The sequence below is a fragment of the Crassostrea angulata genome, chromosome 3 (genome assembly GCF_025612915.1).
Source record: "Crassostrea angulata isolate pt1a10 chromosome 3, ASM2561291v2, whole genome shotgun sequence".
Classification (NCBI taxonomy): domain Eukaryota; kingdom Metazoa; phylum Mollusca; class Bivalvia; order Ostreida; family Ostreidae; genus Magallana; species Magallana angulata.
In genome coordinates, this window is record NC_069113.1 from 30,147,505 (window position 1) to 30,168,270 (window position 20,766).

The 20,766-nt window shown below is 34.6% G+C and overlaps 3 protein-coding genes across 3 annotated transcripts; 1 reads left to right on the plus strand and 2 right to left on the minus strand.

Moving 5' to 3' along the window:
- Positions 1–3,046: 3,046 nt before the first annotated feature.
- LOC128175552 (cell death regulator Aven-like) lies at positions 3,047–15,880 on the plus strand. Its single transcript, XM_052841301.1, has 5 exons — positions 3,047–3,370; positions 6,539–6,698; positions 7,032–7,195; positions 14,847–15,162; positions 15,438–15,880. Exons 1-5 carry the CDS (start codon positions 3,161–3,163, stop codon positions 15,476–15,478), a joined length of 891 nt encoding a protein of 296 aa, XP_052697261.1. The 5' UTR covers positions 3,047–3,160; the 3' UTR covers positions 15,479–15,880.
- Positions 7,217–12,134, minus strand: LOC128175547 (uncharacterized). Its single transcript, XM_052841295.1, has 4 exons — positions 9,745–12,134; positions 9,257–9,436; positions 8,911–9,096; positions 7,217–8,754 (listed from the first exon to the last, which is right to left on the minus strand). The coding sequence occupies exons 1-4, from the start codon at positions 12,025–12,027 to the stop codon at positions 8,413–8,415; spliced, it is 2,991 nt and encodes a 996-aa protein (XP_052697255.1). The 5' UTR covers positions 12,028–12,134; the 3' UTR covers positions 7,217–8,412.
- On the minus strand, positions 15,796–20,758 carry LOC128175550 (dehydrogenase/reductase SDR family member 7-like). The gene is made up of 9 exons (XM_052841300.1): positions 20,662–20,758; positions 20,021–20,161; positions 19,419–19,568; positions 19,225–19,331; positions 18,522–18,714; positions 17,080–17,126; positions 16,871–16,990; positions 16,203–16,369; positions 15,796–15,949 (listed from the first exon to the last, which is right to left on the minus strand). Exons 2-9 carry the CDS (start codon positions 20,142–20,144, stop codon positions 15,874–15,876), a joined length of 984 nt encoding a protein of 327 aa, XP_052697260.1. The 5' UTR covers positions 20,145–20,161; positions 20,662–20,758; the 3' UTR covers positions 15,796–15,873.
- Between the last annotated feature and the right edge of the window lie 8 nt (positions 20,759–20,766).

A 20,766-nucleotide genomic window follows, 5' to 3' on the forward strand; every position in this document is an offset into this window, starting at 1 on the left:
TAAATAACCTTATTTACAGAAATGAATATTACTTCTCTCGACGATTTAATAATATGCAAAATCCTTATTTTTATGTCAGTTGGTTGACTAATTAAATTTTAAAAAAAACTTCAATTGCGCTTGCGTAAATTGGAATTCTGGGAAGGAATTAGACAGTCCGTGTTAGAGAAATTCGAAGAAGTTATGAAACTGGTCAGTTTCTATATCAAACTGTGCATTGATGTATTAAAAGACTATCATTGGTATCGTCTGTAGCCATGGTCCGGAATCCGTATGTGCAGTCATACATTGTATGTACATCGATACACCTATACCTCCTCACCTACAGCCATACAAATGAGGGTGCAATCTTCATATACACAAGCATATTTGTATTATAGTTTTGGAAACTATTTATCTTGTATTTTAATACATTGGGTATTCATTGTTCACATAAAAGCCACATATATTCCACTGGCTGTAGCTAACCTTGTAAGTAAATTAAGTTGCATTACAACCTCATAATACACAACTTCAATTAAAAATTTTTTTTAATCAATTTCCATACAATTAGCAATACTTTGAGAAGCGCATATATTTTTGGGAGGCAGATATGTCGCTATATTATAGTCTGCAAGTCAAGTGAATTATCATGGTCTTTCAAAGAAATAAGAAATCCGTCGACAGTTGCAGTACTTTGATGATTTCTTTGGGGATCGACTGCATTGCTTAATGTAGTCGTATTTCCGAAGAACAAAATTTTCTTTGTCTTCAAACTTTTAATTATAATATATTATGAATTATTATGTTCATAACTATAAAAGTTTAGCGTGTTCAACATGTTAATTTATTAGCCACATTCTTAGGTTACGATTTCACATCTTTAATGTGAAGATGATTGACTTCGAATAATAGTCTTATTGTTTATAAAAGCACCCTTCCCCTTCCAACTGTTACTCAATTACATATGTTCTGAGTTGTGTGCGCTGGAGCGACACAAGATCTTCGGTCGCACGTGGCGATTGAATTAACACAGACTGACCGAATAAACACACGGGTGGGAAAATGAAACACGTTGAGGAGAAAATGTTACACATAACAAGAAGTCACCAACAATTATTTTCGACAGATCTGGATATCTTTTCGCCAATTTAAAAAAAAATCCAGCGTGAGCACTTGTCAGAGGGGCGGGAGGAGGGGGAACGCAGGACTGAGTTCGCTTCCACACTGAAACGAACAACCATGTAGAAAATCTACAGAGTGATTAAAATGTGACTGATAGAATCTAATCTATAATATTCTTTTAAATAATCATCAAATGCCTCAATTCAGGACAATTCAGGACATTCTTTTATCGTGCTAGCACCTACCGCAAACATGTAACATGGAACTTTGATTATAATTTGATTTTTAAACTACCTTGTACGCTATCCTTTAATTAAATCAATGCTTAATCAACTGTACAAGTAAAATAAATTCATTTATTTTCGTCATAAATCTATATAATAGTTGAAAACGTAATAACGTGCAAAATATGAAACATGAACGCGTGATAAGGTACATGTAGAAGAACTGGATCGTGCTGGATCTCCTCGGCCATGTGCGAGGGATGATCATCATTTCATATTGGGGGGGGGGGGGGGTTAAATTTTATTAGAAATACAAACCAACCATTAATTTATGTCTGACTATGTTTCCGATTTGGAGTAATATCTTTCATTAATATTCAGTTACACTCAAATGTTTAATTAAATAAATACAAGATGGACAAACTTTTATAATATAAAATTAAAACAGTTCTTGTATTTACGGCTATATAAACTCAAACACATTCATCTTCATCTAAGTGTGCGTCGCGGTGTGCGAATCCCGTGTATTAGATAATCGCTTACCGCTAGTAGTGCAGCCGTGGCTGATCTTCTCGGCCGTGGACGAAAGATAGATTACGTAAAGGTACAACGCACAGACACGCACAGCTCAAAACCCAGGAAGATTTGAAAAGTTTGCAGTATAATGACCATATTCTATCAAATAGAAATTCTTTATTTTAAACTTAAAACCCACAATTGATCTATGTCTGATATTGCTTTAGATTGAGAATGACATTGCTTTTATTAATTAACTGAACGATTTCTTAATTGACACCAAATCTTTTAGTCCATAAACTTTTATGTGTAATCAAAACTAAAACAATTTTTGAGTTCGCGTCTAAAAAAACTCATTTATGAGAGACGCAACTCTCGTGTATTAGATAACCGCTCACCGCTAGGTAGCCCAGCCGCGACCACGGTGACCGATTTTCTCAGCCGCGGGCGAGGGAGAGTTTCGTTAACTTGGCCAAATTGCCGCGAGTACTGGTCAACACGAATTACTTTTTACCCTCATATTATGCAATACACGAACACAAAAACAGTTTTATGAGATCAATAAAGTCACAAACAACATTTTTTGCAGCGACGCCCATATCGAAAAATTTACCGTTTAAGAGTTATGAAGCAAAGACTTTTAAGGGATCTAGACCCCTCATTTTAGGGGCTAGCCCCTTTTTTAAGGTATCAAATGAAAGCTCTTAATATTCTGCACAACTTTTATTCTATATGTGTCTAGAAAAAAATTACAACTAAAAAGTTATTGAGCAAAGATATAGGCAAAATTTAACATTTTTTGAAACATAAATTTCGATGTAATTTTTTAAGCAGTATACGTGTGTTAATCAAACATGTAAAACTAGGAGGACAACGTTCAAGATGTCTACATTAAAGATTTGTAAATTAAAACTACTTGCTACGGATCAACTCGGAGCCTTTGCAGGTACACGAGACCCACTAAAAAAATATTCAAAGGGGAATAACTCAAAACCGGAAGTAGCAATTTCACCATATTTTTTGCTATAGTAAGCTATTGTCATTTACAATAAACCCTGAAAATTTGAATAAAATCTAATGACAAACAAGCGAGATATTACAGTTTAAAGAAACGTCTAGAAGAAAAAGAAGAAGAAAAATAATAATGAAGAATTTCCAACAGAATCAGTACAAGGTCTTCCGTTGGAAACGGAAGACCTTAATAATGGATTTTGCAAAATAGCAGAGATACATCTACCGTTGTAATCACGCGGATCAAACGACAAGCTCAACGATTAACTTGACTATTTTTATACAGAAGTCTACCTGTAACCTTAATGAAAAGGGAAGTAACCATCGGTACACCTCGGTTCATATTTGCACTTTCACTTTGGATAATAGAAATGCGACCAGATGAACACAAACGGAAGAAAAGTGCCCAGTATCAAAATAAAAAGAAACACACCGCTTCAGACAAGCATGAAGGGAAATTACCGGTAAAGAAAGATGTTGATGAAAATTTAAAGAGACCTGGTACCGAAAATTTGGTGAGTGAATAGGAATAAAAAACAAAATATAAAAATACGTCAAACATTATACTTATAGGCATAGTAATAAGAATTCCAAAAATACCAAGCTCAATACTTATGTATACATGGATAACATGAACCCAGTAAATGTATTGATTTTTGTACCTTGTAAATACGATAATAACCTATATCTACCTTTAAGCTTATTAATATGAATGCCGTAAATGGGGTTTACGGTTGCCTTAAAGTCAAGATCTAGTAAATGAAAAGTGCCTACAGGTTTATGAAATTCAACATATAAACTCTTTTAATGATGCTTCATTATCATAACAATATCTTTGTTTCATAGGGTGTACCGGGGCTTGATTATTTTGGTAAACACAATGAAAAATCATGTTTTAAACAATCATTTACTATCAAATATGAAGGATAAAAGTAACAAATATCAGAGTTTTGTCCAATTTTGACTAATGAAATATATCTAGATTGCCTACAGTCTCTCCAAAAATGGCATTAAACAAGCTCTTGACCTCCTCTTTAAAATGATGTCAAATTAAATATAGGTAACAGAATTACTTTTCCTGTGATTAAATATAGAATGTCAAAATATTGTTTTATTTTCTACATAATTCTTTTAAAGCCATTAAATACGGGGGGAAAATTCATCAAATCAATTATGACGTCATAATTTGGTTCTAGCACCAAAAAAACAATCTGGAATCATTTAAGGGATCTTGACCTTAACATGTTAAAGATATGCCTTAATCTATCGATAAGCTTTTCATAAAAAAATCTTTGGTCAACATAAGGGAAAAGGAGACCACAGAACTTACCTCTTCTTCCTCAGTCTAGATCTACTTTCTTGAGAGTAAGACGAGCCACATATAGAGAGCGATCTTGTGAAAAACATTACCTTTTTCTCGGTCATCACGTGTGTGTTTTTTACTAAGGAAGGTGACAATAGGCTTAATATAGTCTTTAATTGATGAAAGGGAATATATCCAAGATTTCTACATCTTCATAATCATTTTTCACTTGTAAAAGTTCACTGAGAGACAATAACAGATTTCTTATAGAGACTTATAATGGGTAAAGTTTACATCTTTTCTTCATTCGGAAGTCAGTGGGAATAATTCGCAGTATTTTTCAACATTATCATCCGGGTACTTATAACACTTCCTAAGAAGATGACGTCACAGCAAAATTGTGAATGATTGTAAGGTGGTAGAAGAATTTTATTTAGACTAACACAAGGAATACAATACGTAGCCAGATTCGGGAAAGTCAGAGATATTAGAGAGGTTAAGCAAAACAACGTGTACGCGTACGTGTACTAGTAGAAAGGAAAATATATGCATCATGTCATCAGTTTGTGTAATGACGAATTTCTACACGTATCTACCCGAATGAACATACATGTAAATTGCAATTAAAAGTACAGTGTAACTGAACGATCAAACTTGAAGCTTCTGTTTTGCCGTTTGCTATTCATTTTAACAAATATGTTTATTTTTCTTAAGCCTGAATATTTAATGTGAATACTGATATCAACAAACATAAATTTTCTTTAAAATCTAATTTGTTATTGAGTTATTATCACGTATCTCTTCCTCCAAAACATGCAATGGCTCTGTTATTTTATTCATCTGTGATAAATAAAAATTTACTTATACAAACAATGATGTATCATAAAATACACCAATTGAATGCAGAGTTCTCAATTATCGACTGTGACTAAAATTCTAAGCTTATAGTAGGAGAGGATATCTACATGTAGAATTACATTAAAACATTTACATGTACAGCTACATGTTACAACTGCTAAACAAGAAAAGTTATGTGAGCTGGTAAGCGTATATAGTTCTAACTTGTAACCTTCACGTACAAGTACGCATACCCATTGGTCTGCTAAACCTCTCTATTAATTTAAAGATGGTAAGATTGTAATTAACTTAACATCGGAACTGTCCTAATTAACTCCCAACAATTTACAAGAACAACTAACAGAAGTAACAGTGTTGTCCATTGGTGGTCAGAGTTTCTCATTCGTCAGGGTGCCAAATCTCCAGGTATGCTTCCAAAGGGCGGGAAAAAAGTGTGTCGTGACGACGTCCAAGGACTGCCCCCATATGATGTTTTTGAGGTCGCGAAAGAGGTAGCTGTAGAATGATAAATGCTGGGAATGACGTTATGGTTACACTTCCAATTCTTATGGTCCATGAATGTCTGTGACTTAGTAACACTGATGGATTTGTACTGTATGATAGGGTTTAAACTTGGTTATCGAGACCCAAAAGGTCGAAGAAGATTTTTGTACCCACTAATTAGTGTCAGTTATAAAATGAATTAGAGGATCGATACTTCCCCCCCCAGCATGTAGCCATGATAGTGGTTTGTTCTTTCTCTGACTATCCCCATAAGAAATAGTAAATTGATGAACACAAGAACGCATATTCTATATAACCATAAAATAGTTTCCATGCTTTCAGTGACTATGGTGAATAGTCACTGAAATTATTCACTGGCAGTATTCGATTTCCTTCGTTTTTAAATTCGGAACACCTCTGGTGGAATCTGACTCACTACTTTAAATTCAAAGTTTAATAACTCTTTATCATTAAGAAAATTAATCTGCATTGCCATTAAATCAAGTTTTCTTTGGTATAATAAACTACTTAGATACTGACTATTTGGACAATAGCAAGTTTATTGTCCCCCCTCGACAGCAACTATTTTCCTCGATCAGCTTTGCTTTGTGAAATAGTTGCTGTTTCTAGAGACAATAAGTTTGCTATCATCCTCATATCCAGTAAATAGGTATATAATATCTTATTGTATTTCATGATACAATATACTGGGTAATATCATACTTTACAAAACGATATTGTGCATATGCCATTATATAATTTTTACGATATAATTCAATATTGTATTTTACCATACGATACAATATTGTAATTGATATACATAGATTATTAACTATCATTTTCATGTAACATAATAATGGCGGTCTTATAGAGGTGATACCTTGTTTAATGTGAGCTCTATAATCTTTTTATTACCTAACTATATTTATTATATGCATTGGGTATATACTAGTGAACAAGAGGTCACAGGCCTGAACAGTCACTTGAATGATATGCCAACCTTTTAAATAATTGATAAACTTTCATTTCTGATTCTTAGGATGGTAAAAAAGAAGCAGCTGATAGCTCTGATGGTGCTAAATTTTCCAGAAGAAAACTGACAAGTAATTGGGAAAAGTATGAAATACAAAATGAAGAGGACCCTCATCTTGGAATTACACAGAGGGGGGAAAGCTTTGAAAAACTGTTAAAGTCTGCGGGTAAGATGGAACAAATTTCAAACAAGGTTTTATGTTTAATTCTAAAATGAAAAAAGAAACGCAAGCTACAAACCTTACTCTGTAAAGTGATTGAAAATAACAAAAACATGTACATTGTAGTTAGAAGCATGGATCATATTTGTGCAATATGCTTCTTATGGTAGTGATATACATATGTAGCAATACAGTGATTTTTGAATTTACTGGATTCAAAACGTTGAATTTACTGAAATCAAAATTCACTATATGACTTAGCCCTTTGGCCTTTTGAGTCCTTTGGCCTTTTGTTGAATTACATACTGATTTTAGCATGAACACACATTTTCATTGAAGGAGCCTCAAATTCTCAGTTTCGATTCAAGGATGAGACATTCTGGGAAGATGATGTATCAGATTTACCGACTACCTGGATGACAGTTGATGTAATGGCTCTGGCTGACAGTCTGGATTCTCTCACTCTCTGTCAAAAGTTCAGTATAAGCAAGGAACATTTCACAGTAAGATTTAAATGCAAAAGATTAGTTCATGTTCATCTTCACAGTGAATCTAATTGAATCATTGCTCTCTTTCTTTCTCTCTCTCTTCTTCCTCTTTAAACTACACCCGCAAGTCAGATACAGTTGAACTTCGTTATCACGAATACAATGAATATCTCGAATACAATGGATATGTCGAAGTCCTAACCACTTATTTTTAAGTATTTTACCCTCAATATCTGGCATACTCGGATATCTCAAAGTTTTAAAACAGTCCCATCTAGTCCGAGATAAAAAATAAAAAAGTTTGACTGTATGCCAGTATAGGTATTAATTCTGTTTCATGAATAAGTTTGTTTTTTGGAAAGTCCTTCTTTATTTTCATTGTATTGCTTATAAAACATGCATCTCCAGATACTTATCGCAAATCTAGCATGGATGTACATGCTGAGACCGATGGACTGATGCGTTAAGTGACGACACTATTGGGATTGCGAGTTAGAGTTTATGAAACAAGCATTTTCATTGGACGTTTTAAAACCCGCCCATCTTACCTGTTTATGTGGTATTGATAATTTATGCCAAACCACTAGTGGCATTCGATATCTCTTGCGTTTAGTCTATGAACTCCTCTGGTTTTATCACAGTCGCTATATCAAAGATATGGTGTATGTGACAGTAGCATTTTTTATTCGATAAGGAAACAAAGTGTCAAATAAATCAACTATTACTCACCTATCACTCGACTAAATCCCCAATTAATCGACAAAGTCACACGATTAAAATTGACATCCTTAAAAAATATCTTGTCAATGACATCTAAAGGCCACACCAATTTGATTTCTTGGTCTTCGGATTTAAGTCAAAAAAATATTGGGGCGAGCGAGCGATTTAATAATTTTAAAATTAAAATACTGAAATTTGAAAATTTAGGAGCGACATAAAAAAAATAGAGGCGAGCGATTACATTTTATTTTGAAATATCATTATTTTCTTTGAAATACATGTAAAAATCATTATTTCACTGTACTAATACCACTGTGCAATGTCTCACACCCTATTAGTCAAAACTGGAATTAAATATTAACAATAATGGTGCAAATTATGTATTTTGGGCACATGTATACAATATGAACAGCTTTTACCTTCGGACAAAATAATGAAATAAATTGTTAGCAAAGAATGCACACTGTTCTATTTGTTACAATTTCACTTCATCATGAACAACATTCAACAGTTTATCTTCTGCACTTCTTAGGCAGAAATTTTTTTCCCCATGTTCTTGCATCTTTGCCATTATTTTTACAAATCTGGCATATGGGTCTAACAATAGAATATTGCTCAAATAAGCTAGAAATGTAAGGGTCTGTATCATCTAAAAGACTGTCAACACTTCCGCAGTGAACACAAACTGGAGGTAAGTAGTGCTTTAAGGAGGTTGAGAAATAACTTGTTTCCACTTCTGTTGTGCAGTTTATGGCCTCACGAACAACCATGCCTGGATCTTCCACATCCTCTGCTACCATGGGGTCTCCACATGTGTAAACATGATCCTCCTTTAAACGCAGCAACAGTTCCTCCTACAATAACATGACATCATGAAAAAAAAGTTTCACAAATCTACTTTAATATCAACTTAAATTTAGCGTAGTTAAAAACTGCAGGTACTGAAGGCCTCTTAAGCTTGCTTAATGAGACAGTGAAGCCACCAATAACATACAATACTAATAACTTACTTGTTCACGGGTAAGCTTTTTATCACTGTAGACACATCTTGGTTTTGAGCACTCGCCACATACAATAACATCACGAACTTTTTGGGTCTTAAATGTATCTCGGTTACGCCTGTCGTTGGCAGTGGCAGGATCATCCTGTACTTGAGCACTCGGCCTGTATGTATCGCCTGTTACTTGTCCATACACCTAATAAATTTGATAGTTTTAGAATCATATATTATAACCCATAAACAAAGTACATGAAATTAATTCAATGCCTTATTAACATGAACGATATTAATGTTCTTTTTCATTTTATCTGATCTTACTATGTTTCGGAATCCTTTGAATGAAAAATTATGCCTACCTCCTCAAAGGTTTGATAATGGCCATCTCCTCCAGGAACAGGGTCAGGCAGAAAATGCAAACTCTGGAATTCAGCAACAGGAAGCCTTGGAGGGTTAATAACTGTGCAATAGGCACAGTTATTGCACTTTTTCAACTGGAACATGTAGTGACTACTCTTTCCATGGTCTGCCAAGAAGGTCTGAAATTATAATGCAGGTGTTACTGGTATATAATAATTTATCTCTATAATAACTGTGTTGCAAATAATATGATGATATTAGTGTTAAACTTCTCCATGGGTTTTTTCTCTACTCATTGATAGCTATTTTTCAAATATCAAAGTGCTATAAAGAATTCCATGGTAATGGTTTTGAAATTTTTCTTAATATATTACTATAATTACACTATTTATGATGTATTTTTATATTTTTTTATCAATGGTGAATACATGATACTGTACAAAATAAATCCTGAAGAGTTCAGTAAATTGACCATGGTCTTATTTACCTGCAAGTTCTTAACCTTACGTAAATCTCCCGTAGACATGTCAACAGTAAGATTGGAATTAAGGACCTGACCAACAACATCAAGAGAGGCTTGAATTTCTTCATCTGGAATGCCTGTGTATACTTTTAAATGTTCATCTTTCAGTTTCATTCTCTTGAAACGAGAGTTAACAAGTTCAATGACACTCCCAACAGATTCAGCAAAAGCATCTTTGAAACCAGTCTTAATGTTAGCCAAGTTACGCACAGCACCTAGTGTAGATTTGTGTTTGACAGCATTTTCATATGTGGGTTCCATTTCTTTTCTTGCAAGAGCAACATGTTGCAGTGCTAAATTTAAAATTGACATGCACCTTTCTGCTGGATTCATCCAGCTGTGGTTTGGTGCAGTTCTTAGAGCAACTAGCATGTCAAGGTCAAGTTGAATAAACAGTTGAACAAGGGATAACTTGACAGTTTCAAATGTCACTCTGTGGTCTGGCCCACCATCTGTCACCAAGCAAAGAATCGGAGTCTTCAAATCAACACTGTTTTCAGAATACTGTTCACGTAATATCTTGGTAAGTTCAGATGCATGACGGTGGGGTGTTGATGGCTGAAAGACCTTATCCTTCGTTGTAATGTAAACATTTCCTTTAAAGAAACTGTCATTACTGTTTCGAGGTATCCTAGATACAAAGGCTACAGATGGCACTAGACCTGCTATGTGAAAATCATGGTCGGTACATACTAGTTTTGGACCATCTGAAGGAGTCAGCACTTTATTATGCCCCCTAACACCAGTACTGATAGGTATTCCTGGCTCCCCAATGGGAACAATTGCTTTGTCATCTAAACATACTAGTGTAACATCATCCCGATTACTAACGCAGAACTCCTTCAGATATCTAAATGAGGTAGCTACATACCTTGCGTCAACATGGTTTACTCTTGCAAGTCGAGTTTGCACACGAAATTTCACATTAAATCTACCAGAATACTTTAAAGCAGTCTTTTGAAACGTACTGTTTGGTTGAAACTGTAAGCGAACAGTTTCACTGCATGGAATTGGTGTGCCATTTGGTAATCTCTTTGAAACTTGATTCCTCAAATCTTCAATTGATATTGCCATAGGTAAGTAAAGTTCTTCCCCATGTCGCCTTTCATTAACTGGCATTAACTGTTCATCAAAGTATTTACCCATTTCCTCAAAGAAAACTCCGTATTTGGAATCAATATCCTTTCCATTTAAAGATCTGTAATCAAGTAGAAGAGAGGGATCATCACCATTAAGTAATATAGATGCTACACGCTCATCAATTTCAGCTTGTTCACTAGATTCCCATGAAGGTTCACAGCCAGTAAGATCAAAGAATATGTTTCTCAGCACAGACTTCGTAGTCTTGACATTCTTAAAATAGCGGTTTATGAACTGCTTTCTCATGGACCTTGTTGAAAACTTTGGAAGTGATTTGTTGATTTTGTTAACAATTTTGATATTTTTTGTTGAAACATCTGGATCATTGCTGTCATCTCCAGGTACTTTCCAAATAAAGTTCAAGGTACCAATAGAACCACCGAATGCCATTCTATACAGCATCACTGGCACATCTAATTCCAAACTATTAATGTATTTCCTTCGTTTTAGTCTGTTTTCAGGCGTGTAATTATCTAGATCTATGAACTGAAAACTTTCTACACATTTCACATCTTCCTCTAGAGTCTTGTATACGCTGGACTCATCTAAACAATTTTCATTTTGAGGTTTCCCTGGTATATACTTTAGGGATGTGTCCGACTCAAGTGAGCGTGGAGGGGAACAAGATTTTCGTGAATTTTTATGACGAGCATTGTCTTTGTCTAATCTTGTTTTGTATTGACTTAAGGTGGCAAGAAGTGATTCCATGTCAGAGGAGAGTTGCTTGTTTCTAGAAAAGGACATTGATGGAAAAGATAATGCTTTTGTCAGATCCATCGAGAGTTCATTAAGTCTTTCTGATGTTATCTGTGGTATTCTGTGGTGCAATTTCTTAAATTCATTGTATCCATGAAATGTACAGAAACAGTTAGGAATTGGACAACCACTTTCCTTGAATTTTTCATGGGCATGATCTATATACCATAGAGAATTTCTCAAGATCTTGACAACAAAGTCAGCTGTATCCCTAGAACTTTGTGTCCACCCATAACCCTTTGAGGCCATCCAGTCTATTATATCACACTGAAGTCTTTGGGGACCATTTAACTTTTTGCCATCTTCAGGTTTTGGTTTAGGTGGTAGTATGATATTTTTGCTACCATGCATTAGTAAAGCAAAAGCGTTTTTGGTGCTAGTACTACATGAAGCAGGGTTAGGTTCTTTACATGCTGAGGAGCTGGTTAATGCTAGTTGCTGTGCAATAATAAATTGTACAAACTTACAATTAAGTGTAGAGGTTACTTCTGAAACGTCCATATCAGCATTATCTGCGATGATGAATTGGGCATTTTGTCCTTCACGCAGACGAACTTCCACAATCGAATCAACAGACAAGATAATGTTTTTCGATTCCACACACTTTTCAAACAACTCGTAGAATTTACCCCCCGAAAAGTTGGTGACTGTATTTGCCAATAAGTCAGTACCTTCCTGATCACTTATTCTGACCACAAGTACAGGCATTTTTAACTCTTGAACGTTTGTAAACCACCGCGAAACTTCGAAGAAATGTTCAATGTAAATAGAGACTTTCACACGCAGTATAAAAATGCTTTGATTTCAAGCGCAATCATGACTAAATAAAAAAATCTAAAAGTAAAAACCGAAAAATGGAGCGGAAAACGGAACGAAAATTTCCGGATGCGGGATTTATTTTTTAATATTATTTTTTAAAAAGCCATAAGGAACGTGCGCGCGGATCCGGCGACCAAGAAATCAAATTGGTGTGGCCTTAGTAGATTAATGTTTTGAAAAAAAGCTCTTAAAATTTTTCTCCACATTCTCTTACCTCAAAATTCAAACCCATTTGTTGTTTTAATTTTTTTAAATTTATTCCAATGTGAAAATTCAACTCCCCACTGTGGCCACATCCTTCCCCCGGAGATCTTAATTTAAACAAACTTGAATCAATTTACATTACTTGAATATGCTCTCACAAAAGTTTCAGCCTTTCTGTTTCTGGCTTACTGGTAATGGTTTTTAAGAAGACAATTTTTAAATATTTTTCTCCAATTAATCCTCTGAAAAAAATATAACCCCCTTAATGTGGCCCCATCCTACTATTTGGGGTCACAGTTAAACAAACTTGAATCTAAATTGCTTCCACACATTGATTCAGTTTTTTCTGGTGGAATGGTTATTGAGAAGAGGGTTTTTAAAACATTTTTTCTCCATTTATTCCTAAATTTCAACTCCCCATAGTGGCACCACCTACCCTCAGGGTCATGATTTGAACAAACTTGAATTTACACTACCTGTGGATGCTTCCATACATGTTTTAGCTTTTCTGGCCAAATGGTTTATGAGAAAAAGATTTTTAAAAAAAATTCTATTCATTTTTATGTAAAAAATATTACAATAATTCTTAATTATCTCCTTTTGAAAGAGGACATTGCCTTTCATTTGAACAAATTTGATTCCCCTTTATCTAGAACCATTTTAACAAGAGCCTGGACCTTCAGTAGGATGTAACGATCTATTTCTTGCATCAAAACAAGTTAAAATGATGCTAGTTTCAAGCGAAATATACACTGAATGCGTAGTCAGTGCTCAAAAGCCAGACAAATCTTGTTGATTTCAAAGAGCCATGGCTGAGTGGCCTTCAATGAAATAGACAGCTCTACATCACATTGCTGTTTGACTCAACTACCCAAAGTCCAAGCTCTTGTTAAAATGGTTGTAAGTATTACTTTGTGCCAGATTTGGTTAAAATTTGCCTAGTGGTTCTAGAGAATAAGGCCAACAATTTTCAGACAGACAAATGGACAGATAAATGTCGAAAAAAAAGGTGATCAGAAAAACTCACTTATGCTGTCAGCTCAGTTAAGCTAAAAACAATATACGAGGGTCAATCAAAAAATACGAAGACAATGTGGCTGTCTATCATATGTTTTTCATGAAAGTCATACTTAACAGATTAATCTTTGCACCGACACTTATGTTATTGATATGCGAAGTTTTAGTCCATTTGATGAAACGGTATTTTTGTTACCCCTTTTTAAAAACAACATGTTTTGTCACCACGGCGCACGGTAACGTTCAAAACATGACGTCAAGATTAAACATGCACAGTTTATAGATATACCCCATCTTTATATCATGCTTAGTCTCTTGTGCCTTTCTCCTTCCAATTTAAAATGACACTGAACCACTTAACATCTTATTTGCACACATTTGTTCAGAATCATAAGTTAGTTCATTAAAGTTTTCATTTTCTAACCGTGTATTTCTTAGTTTACGGTAAGGATAACCCTGAACGTCGATTTACGTTACTTATTTTTTGACCAAATATTTACAGATATTCTACTCTCTTTCGGACTGTTTTATATTCAAAATACAATGAGCACCACCCTCACAAAATTTATTACAGTTAAACACAAACTTGCAAATAATTGTTGACTTATTTTTTGCACCATTGAGCATTTTCACAGCTTCTATCGGCTTTTTCCTGAGTTAGATCCATTTTATTTGTACTTCTCGTTGCGCCGTGACGTCCGTCGACGTCGATGTTTTTAGTCAACTCTAAAGAGGACTATCTGTCTTTAGTTACTAATATCTGTTCGACAAAACAATATATCCCGTCATTATTTGGTACATAGAATACCATGACTATACTAAATTTGAAGTTTCAATAATATTTGGTTTTATGCCCAATTTATAGAGATATTACTTTCAACATTTTATGGTTTATTGTTGACATAACACAAATTTTGACCGTGCGCCGTGACCTCATTTTTGCAGGATTGAATTCTATATAATTCTTAGAAATAAAGAAATTAATTAACTTTTTTCCTTGCAAATTCTTTGAAACTATTGCTAAATTATGTCTACCAAATTTAGTAATGATACGACGTTAAGTAACATAACTATGACAAAAGTCTTCGTATTTTTTTATTGACCCTCGTAGATTTGAACCTCTTTTGCAGGATGATCAGTTAAAAGTCATGAAAGTGGAGACAGAGGAATGCTCTAAAGGTGTATCTGGATCCTCTCAAATAAAACTAAATCAAAGGGAGAATTCAAACTTAGTGACTCCAGCAAAGACAGAAGGAAGTCAACTAAATAAATGTTTAACCAGAGAAATAATCTCATCTGAACAGTCCCTTGATATGTTAGCTTCCTCAAACAATGACTCACCACACAGCTGTATCAATGACAAAGACCTAGATTCTTTATTGTCTGTGGAAACAGTGGAAAAATCACCAAACCTAAAGCATTCAGAAGCTGCAGATGACACATCAGGTGAGGATAGGCAGTACTATAATGCTGCTATAATATATTCTTTCCTCATTTATTTCCTTGAAAAAGTTTTCATGTATTCAGACAAGATCAATTTGGGTAGGATACATTGTTGCAGTTATTACCGGTACATCTACTCAAACGGCTAAAACTAATGAACTGACAAGGGTTTTAGATTCAATGCATTCTCCAAAATGGGATAAGGCTATAGTGGATTGTAAATCCTTGTCTAGCAAAGATGGTGAACTGTTAGCAATTATTTTACACTCTATTTACAGCAAATGAATTGGAAGACTGGCTAGACAGTGTGTTGGATTAGAGAACAGGAGGCAAGTCACAGAGAGTTACAGTTGCCATCCATTTTGTTCTTCCGATTCATTTAAGATTTAGGAGCAGCTTCTACTCTTCCACCCTCTCACGCCTTTGTAATTCATAACATGCATTTGATTATATGTGTTATATATTGATTGTATGTTGAAAAATGCATGCAAATGCAAAAACTACAAATTAAAACTGCATTATTGGCAAAGCAATTGAAATTTCTATTTTATTGATTGAAAAGTGTATTCATTAAGGTCTTGATAAGAATGCTATTGCCATCGTATTAAAGCAATCGAAAGAAAAAAGGACAAGAGCATATTTGTATTTTGTTTTATTAAAATTTTGTGAAATCAAAATGTTTTGCAAACATGCATTATTAATAAACATTTAAGTTTATGAAGTTTTATGTAAAGATTTAATTCCTCTTCGTACTTTAGAAACTCTGTCTTGTCCAAATATATTGGCAATTCTGAAACACAAAAACAATTGATCAATCTTCTGAAACAGGTTTTATTTACAATACTCATGCAGTTTCAGTTCCTTTGAATAGCTAGTAATGAAGTAATTTTAGGAACTTATTTGTTCCTTTGATAAAAAGCAATGTTAAACCGAATCAGTTCCTTCTAACAAACAAATTTTATTTGATTTACACTGTGTGCAGCAAAGAAAACAGCATAAGCCAAAGACAATTTACGTCTACAATCTTTTTTTTCTGTACTAACCTTTTGGCGATTGATGGAAAGTATTGAAAGAGGTATAAATACAGTAGCTCTGGATGGGGTGATACCCATACTTCATCCAGTCTGTTTGCTATAGCAACAGCTATCAGAGAGGCGCATCTCTCAGATGTCATTCTCCTCTCACTGGGATCCATAATGACCCCCAAAGACTAAGAAAGAAAGAAAAACTGATCTTGAGCTAAGAATGATTAATCATATGATACTGTAGATTCCTCATTTTAAGCGAGTACTTTATTTCATGATTAAATGGTTCTGCATCATATTGCGAGAATATAAAATCACGAAATCTGAATTTTTATCATGATTCCAGATAGTTTACACTGTTGAGATTTCAAAATTTGCGGGATGTGCTTCTTTCGAATTTACATGGATATGAATTCCTCGCATTTAATTAGAAATTTACAGTATGCTTAGATTAACAATGCACGACTTTATCTCCCACAACTAATACATTGTATAGTACCGTATAGTACCTGAAATCTGATATATCTGCCATTTTCCTGGCTTTTCTTAACGAGTTTAATATACCCTGATACTTGGAAAGTACATGTACATGTATCATCCATTTTTCTGACCTGCAGAACTGTGGGTGGAAAAATGACCAGTGAACCATAAATAACTTAAAATTCATGTATTTCATGATAACCCACTTGATCTGCACTATCTGTGAAAGCGTGGACCAGAGCCTCTGAGAACACTGGACCAGGACACACAGACGTCACATGTATGTTGTGGGTATACATCTCTATCCTCAGAGAATCAAGCCAGCCCTAAAACACAGAAATACTATATATAACCCATGACAAATTATGAATGCTAGAGAATATAATCATTCTAGCAAGTAAAACTTATTTCTTACCTGCATGGCATGCTTGGAGCAGGCATAGGATCCTAACCCTGGTGACCCTGCAGACAATTATTTCAACTGTGTTAGATTTTCATTTATCTGTTGAATAACTGTTCGCATGATGTTGAGCTTTTTAGCTGGGCATGTGGAAAAATGAACTTGGCATCAGTCATTTCTGCCTACACTGCCTAAATCTTGTCACAGTTGGAGAAAAACTTGGGTTATAGGCATTCACTTCTAACATCCTTGGTGATTTACGCTTTACTAGTAACTAATGGAAATGAAATTATCAATGCTATTGATAGGTGAAAAGGAGTTAAACAAGAGGCCCATGGGCCACTTAGCTCAACTGAGCAACAATAGATATCATAAAATCAGCTCTATGGAGTCATATACAAAATATCTGAACAATGTTGTGTAATATATCCTGTCTCAAAAAAATTCCTCTGCATATTCTATGTTTATCATTGAGCCCATTTGTAACAGGATGACTGTCATATCACATATTGAGCATTGCAGTTCTCAAGAAGATGATCAGACTTAAACAACTGTTTATATATGGTTTATATATAGTTTTTTGAGGGGAATATTTTTAAAGTTTTATTCTCTATATTCCTATATAAAAATTTGACCCCCCATTGTGGCCCACCCTACCCCTGGGGATCATGATTTGAACAAACCTCAATCTACACTACCTGAGGATGCTTTTACACAAGTTACAGCTTTTCTGGCTGATCAGTTTCAGAGAAAAAGATTTTTGAAGACTTACTATATATATATTAATATGTAAAAATCAGACCCCCCCCCCCATTGTGGCCCCATCCTACCCCCAAGGATCATGATTTGGACCTTCAATTTAACAAACTTGAATCCCCTTTACCCAAGGATGCTTTGTGCCAAGTTAGGTTAAATTTGGCCCAGTGGCTCTGGTGAAAAAAGTGATCTGAAAAGCTCACTTGACCCCCAAAATTAGACCCCCCATTGTGGCCCAACCCTACCCCGGGGGATCATGATTTGGACCTTTATTTTAACAAACTTGAATCCCTTTTACCCAAGGATGCTTTGTGCCAAGTTAGGTTAAATTTGGCCCAGTGGCTCTGGTGAAGAAGTCGAGAATGTAAAAAGTTTACTGACAGACGACGGACATCGGACAAAAAGTGATCAGAAAAGTTCACTTGAGCTTTCATCTCAGGTGAGCTAAAAATCTACAATGAGTAGAAAGCAAATGATACATGTATTTTAAGTTATACATTATGAATCCCTTACCCAGGTACTCTGCTTATGAAATGCAATTTGAAGTATATCAAAAAATCCATTGGAAACCTAGCCAAGACTTTACCGGTAAATAAAGTAAATGTTAATCTAAATTTCCTTTTCCAATTTTTCAATAGCCCAGCTAGCTAGCCAAGAGTATACCAGTAAATAAAGTAAATGTAAATCTAAATTTCCTTTACCAATTTTTCCAGCAACACTGCTAGTGTAAACAACATGGCCTGCCTTCCTCTCTATGAAATGGGGAAGAACAGCTTTGGTCAGGGATAGTGGACTAAGTGTGTTTATCTCCAAGACTTCTCGATCCACTTCCATAGGACATTTTTCTATGAGAGACCTTTGAGATCTTCCAGCATTGTTAACTAGAATATCAATCTAGAAAAAGATTACAATAGACATGATCATGATCTCCTGGCAATAATGAGAACTAAGGTCTAAAATCCATTCAATTTTCAGTAAGAAGATGAGCAAGACATTAACTGAGATATTCAACAGTGAATGGTCTCAAATGAGGGTGGAGTCTTCATTAGAGAGAAAGTGAATGATCTCAAGTAGGGGTGGAGTCTTCATTAGAGAGGTAATATTCTCTTTTGTCAAGTGAAAGAGCTTATAATGGATGAAAGATTTTGGCCCCCAATGGCCTCTAATTGGAAGGGTTTGCAGTTTTTCTTCATGTCAAATGAAAGTTATTGTAATTTTAAGCACAATTTGTAAAATTTTATAAATATAAATAATAGGAATCATTCTTTAAATATTATGAGGTAATAAAACACGGTTGGGATTTGATCACTCCCAACCCTTTTTGATCATCTCAAAATATCATATATTGACTTCATATTCCTAAATAAATCAATTGCTTTAATTAAGAGACCTGCATGAGGTTACCTTCTCAAAATGTTGCAACACTCTCTGCACTGTACTTGGATGAGAGCTGAATTGAAGCAAATCTATTGGGACAATTAGAATATCCTCCTGTGTAGAATATCCACCATCTGTTAATGTAAATGTTGTAGTAACAAAAGTACCATAATGACAATGAGTTGTATAAGTTGCCTGTACTGCTATGATCTAAGGTTTACCTATGATGGTCTGTTTAATTTGCTGCAGTCTTCCCTCTCTTCTGGCTGACAGCACAAGCCGGCACCCATCAGCGGCTAACCTGTAAGCTAGCGACTCTCCTATACCACTGGATGCCCCCGTTATCCAAACAACTTTACCCTTCAACGTACCTAGTGTAATAGATAAATTTTAATAAGTTATCTTCCGTGATTTAGCTGAAATTTAATAAATCTAATAAAAGTATCATTATATTTTGTTTTAATTTTAAATTAGTCATAAACAAGACAACTAGTATCAGAACTTTATAACTTGTGAAAATATTTGAAATGCAGTTATAATAAATCATCAGCTTTTGATCCATGAACAAATTTGATGATCTAGCTTGCTTTAATATTTATCTGCAACATCTATAAAGCTCCTAGGTCATAAAACCTTGACTGCATGCTTAAACTTTTGATCTCAGTCTAACTTTTTTAATAAATATATTAAAAAAGTGATTCATATGTTGATCATCCATGATGTTTATCATGAGGTTATAAATAATTCATTTAGAATACTATTAATAAAAATAAAGTCTAATAAGAATTATACAGTTAAAAGACCATAAAATAATCATATAAACCTGTTGAATTTCCAAATATTTCTGCCCATTGCAGTTGTAGGTCAGAGTCAGATAAAAATAATCGCACAAATTGAACAACCAAACATGTAACAAAAAAGATGAGGATTCCCGAGAACCAGTCCATCCCTGAACAGCTAGTTCCTGGAGGAGTAAAATATATATAGATTATTACATGGCAATTTTTATATCCCATCCTATATAACATCCAGCTCGTGTTTTATAAATATTTTATGTGGTTGATGTCTTCAAAGTTGAAAATAAGTTGGGTCTTTAACGTGGAATCAACATTAAATTATGGTTTGGGTTTCAATGTTTCAAAGTTTTAAGGCCCTTGGGCCTGGTCTTAGCCGATAACCCAGGTACACTATCAGTAGTAGTGCCTCCGTCTTTCAATACTTTCAGTACTTTAATTTTTATATTGGTGGAAAGGGGGGGGGGGGGGGGGCATGGAAAAAAGGGGAGGGGAAAGACCTGCTCTCTCTATATACATGTATGTATACATATATACCTACAACACTTGTTCTCATTCCGACACTTGCATTATTATAGAGACATATATAACAGTATAGTAATTATTTCATTCGTCATGTTACGTTACTGTGTATCACTGTATGTATACACTAAAATAACATCAAACAAACCAGTCAAAATTTTTCTTTATGCCGGATAGCAACGAATCTGTACTGTGTCTTTATGAATAGAAGAGTTTTCTCGGGGAGATAGACCAAATCAATTCACAATTAATA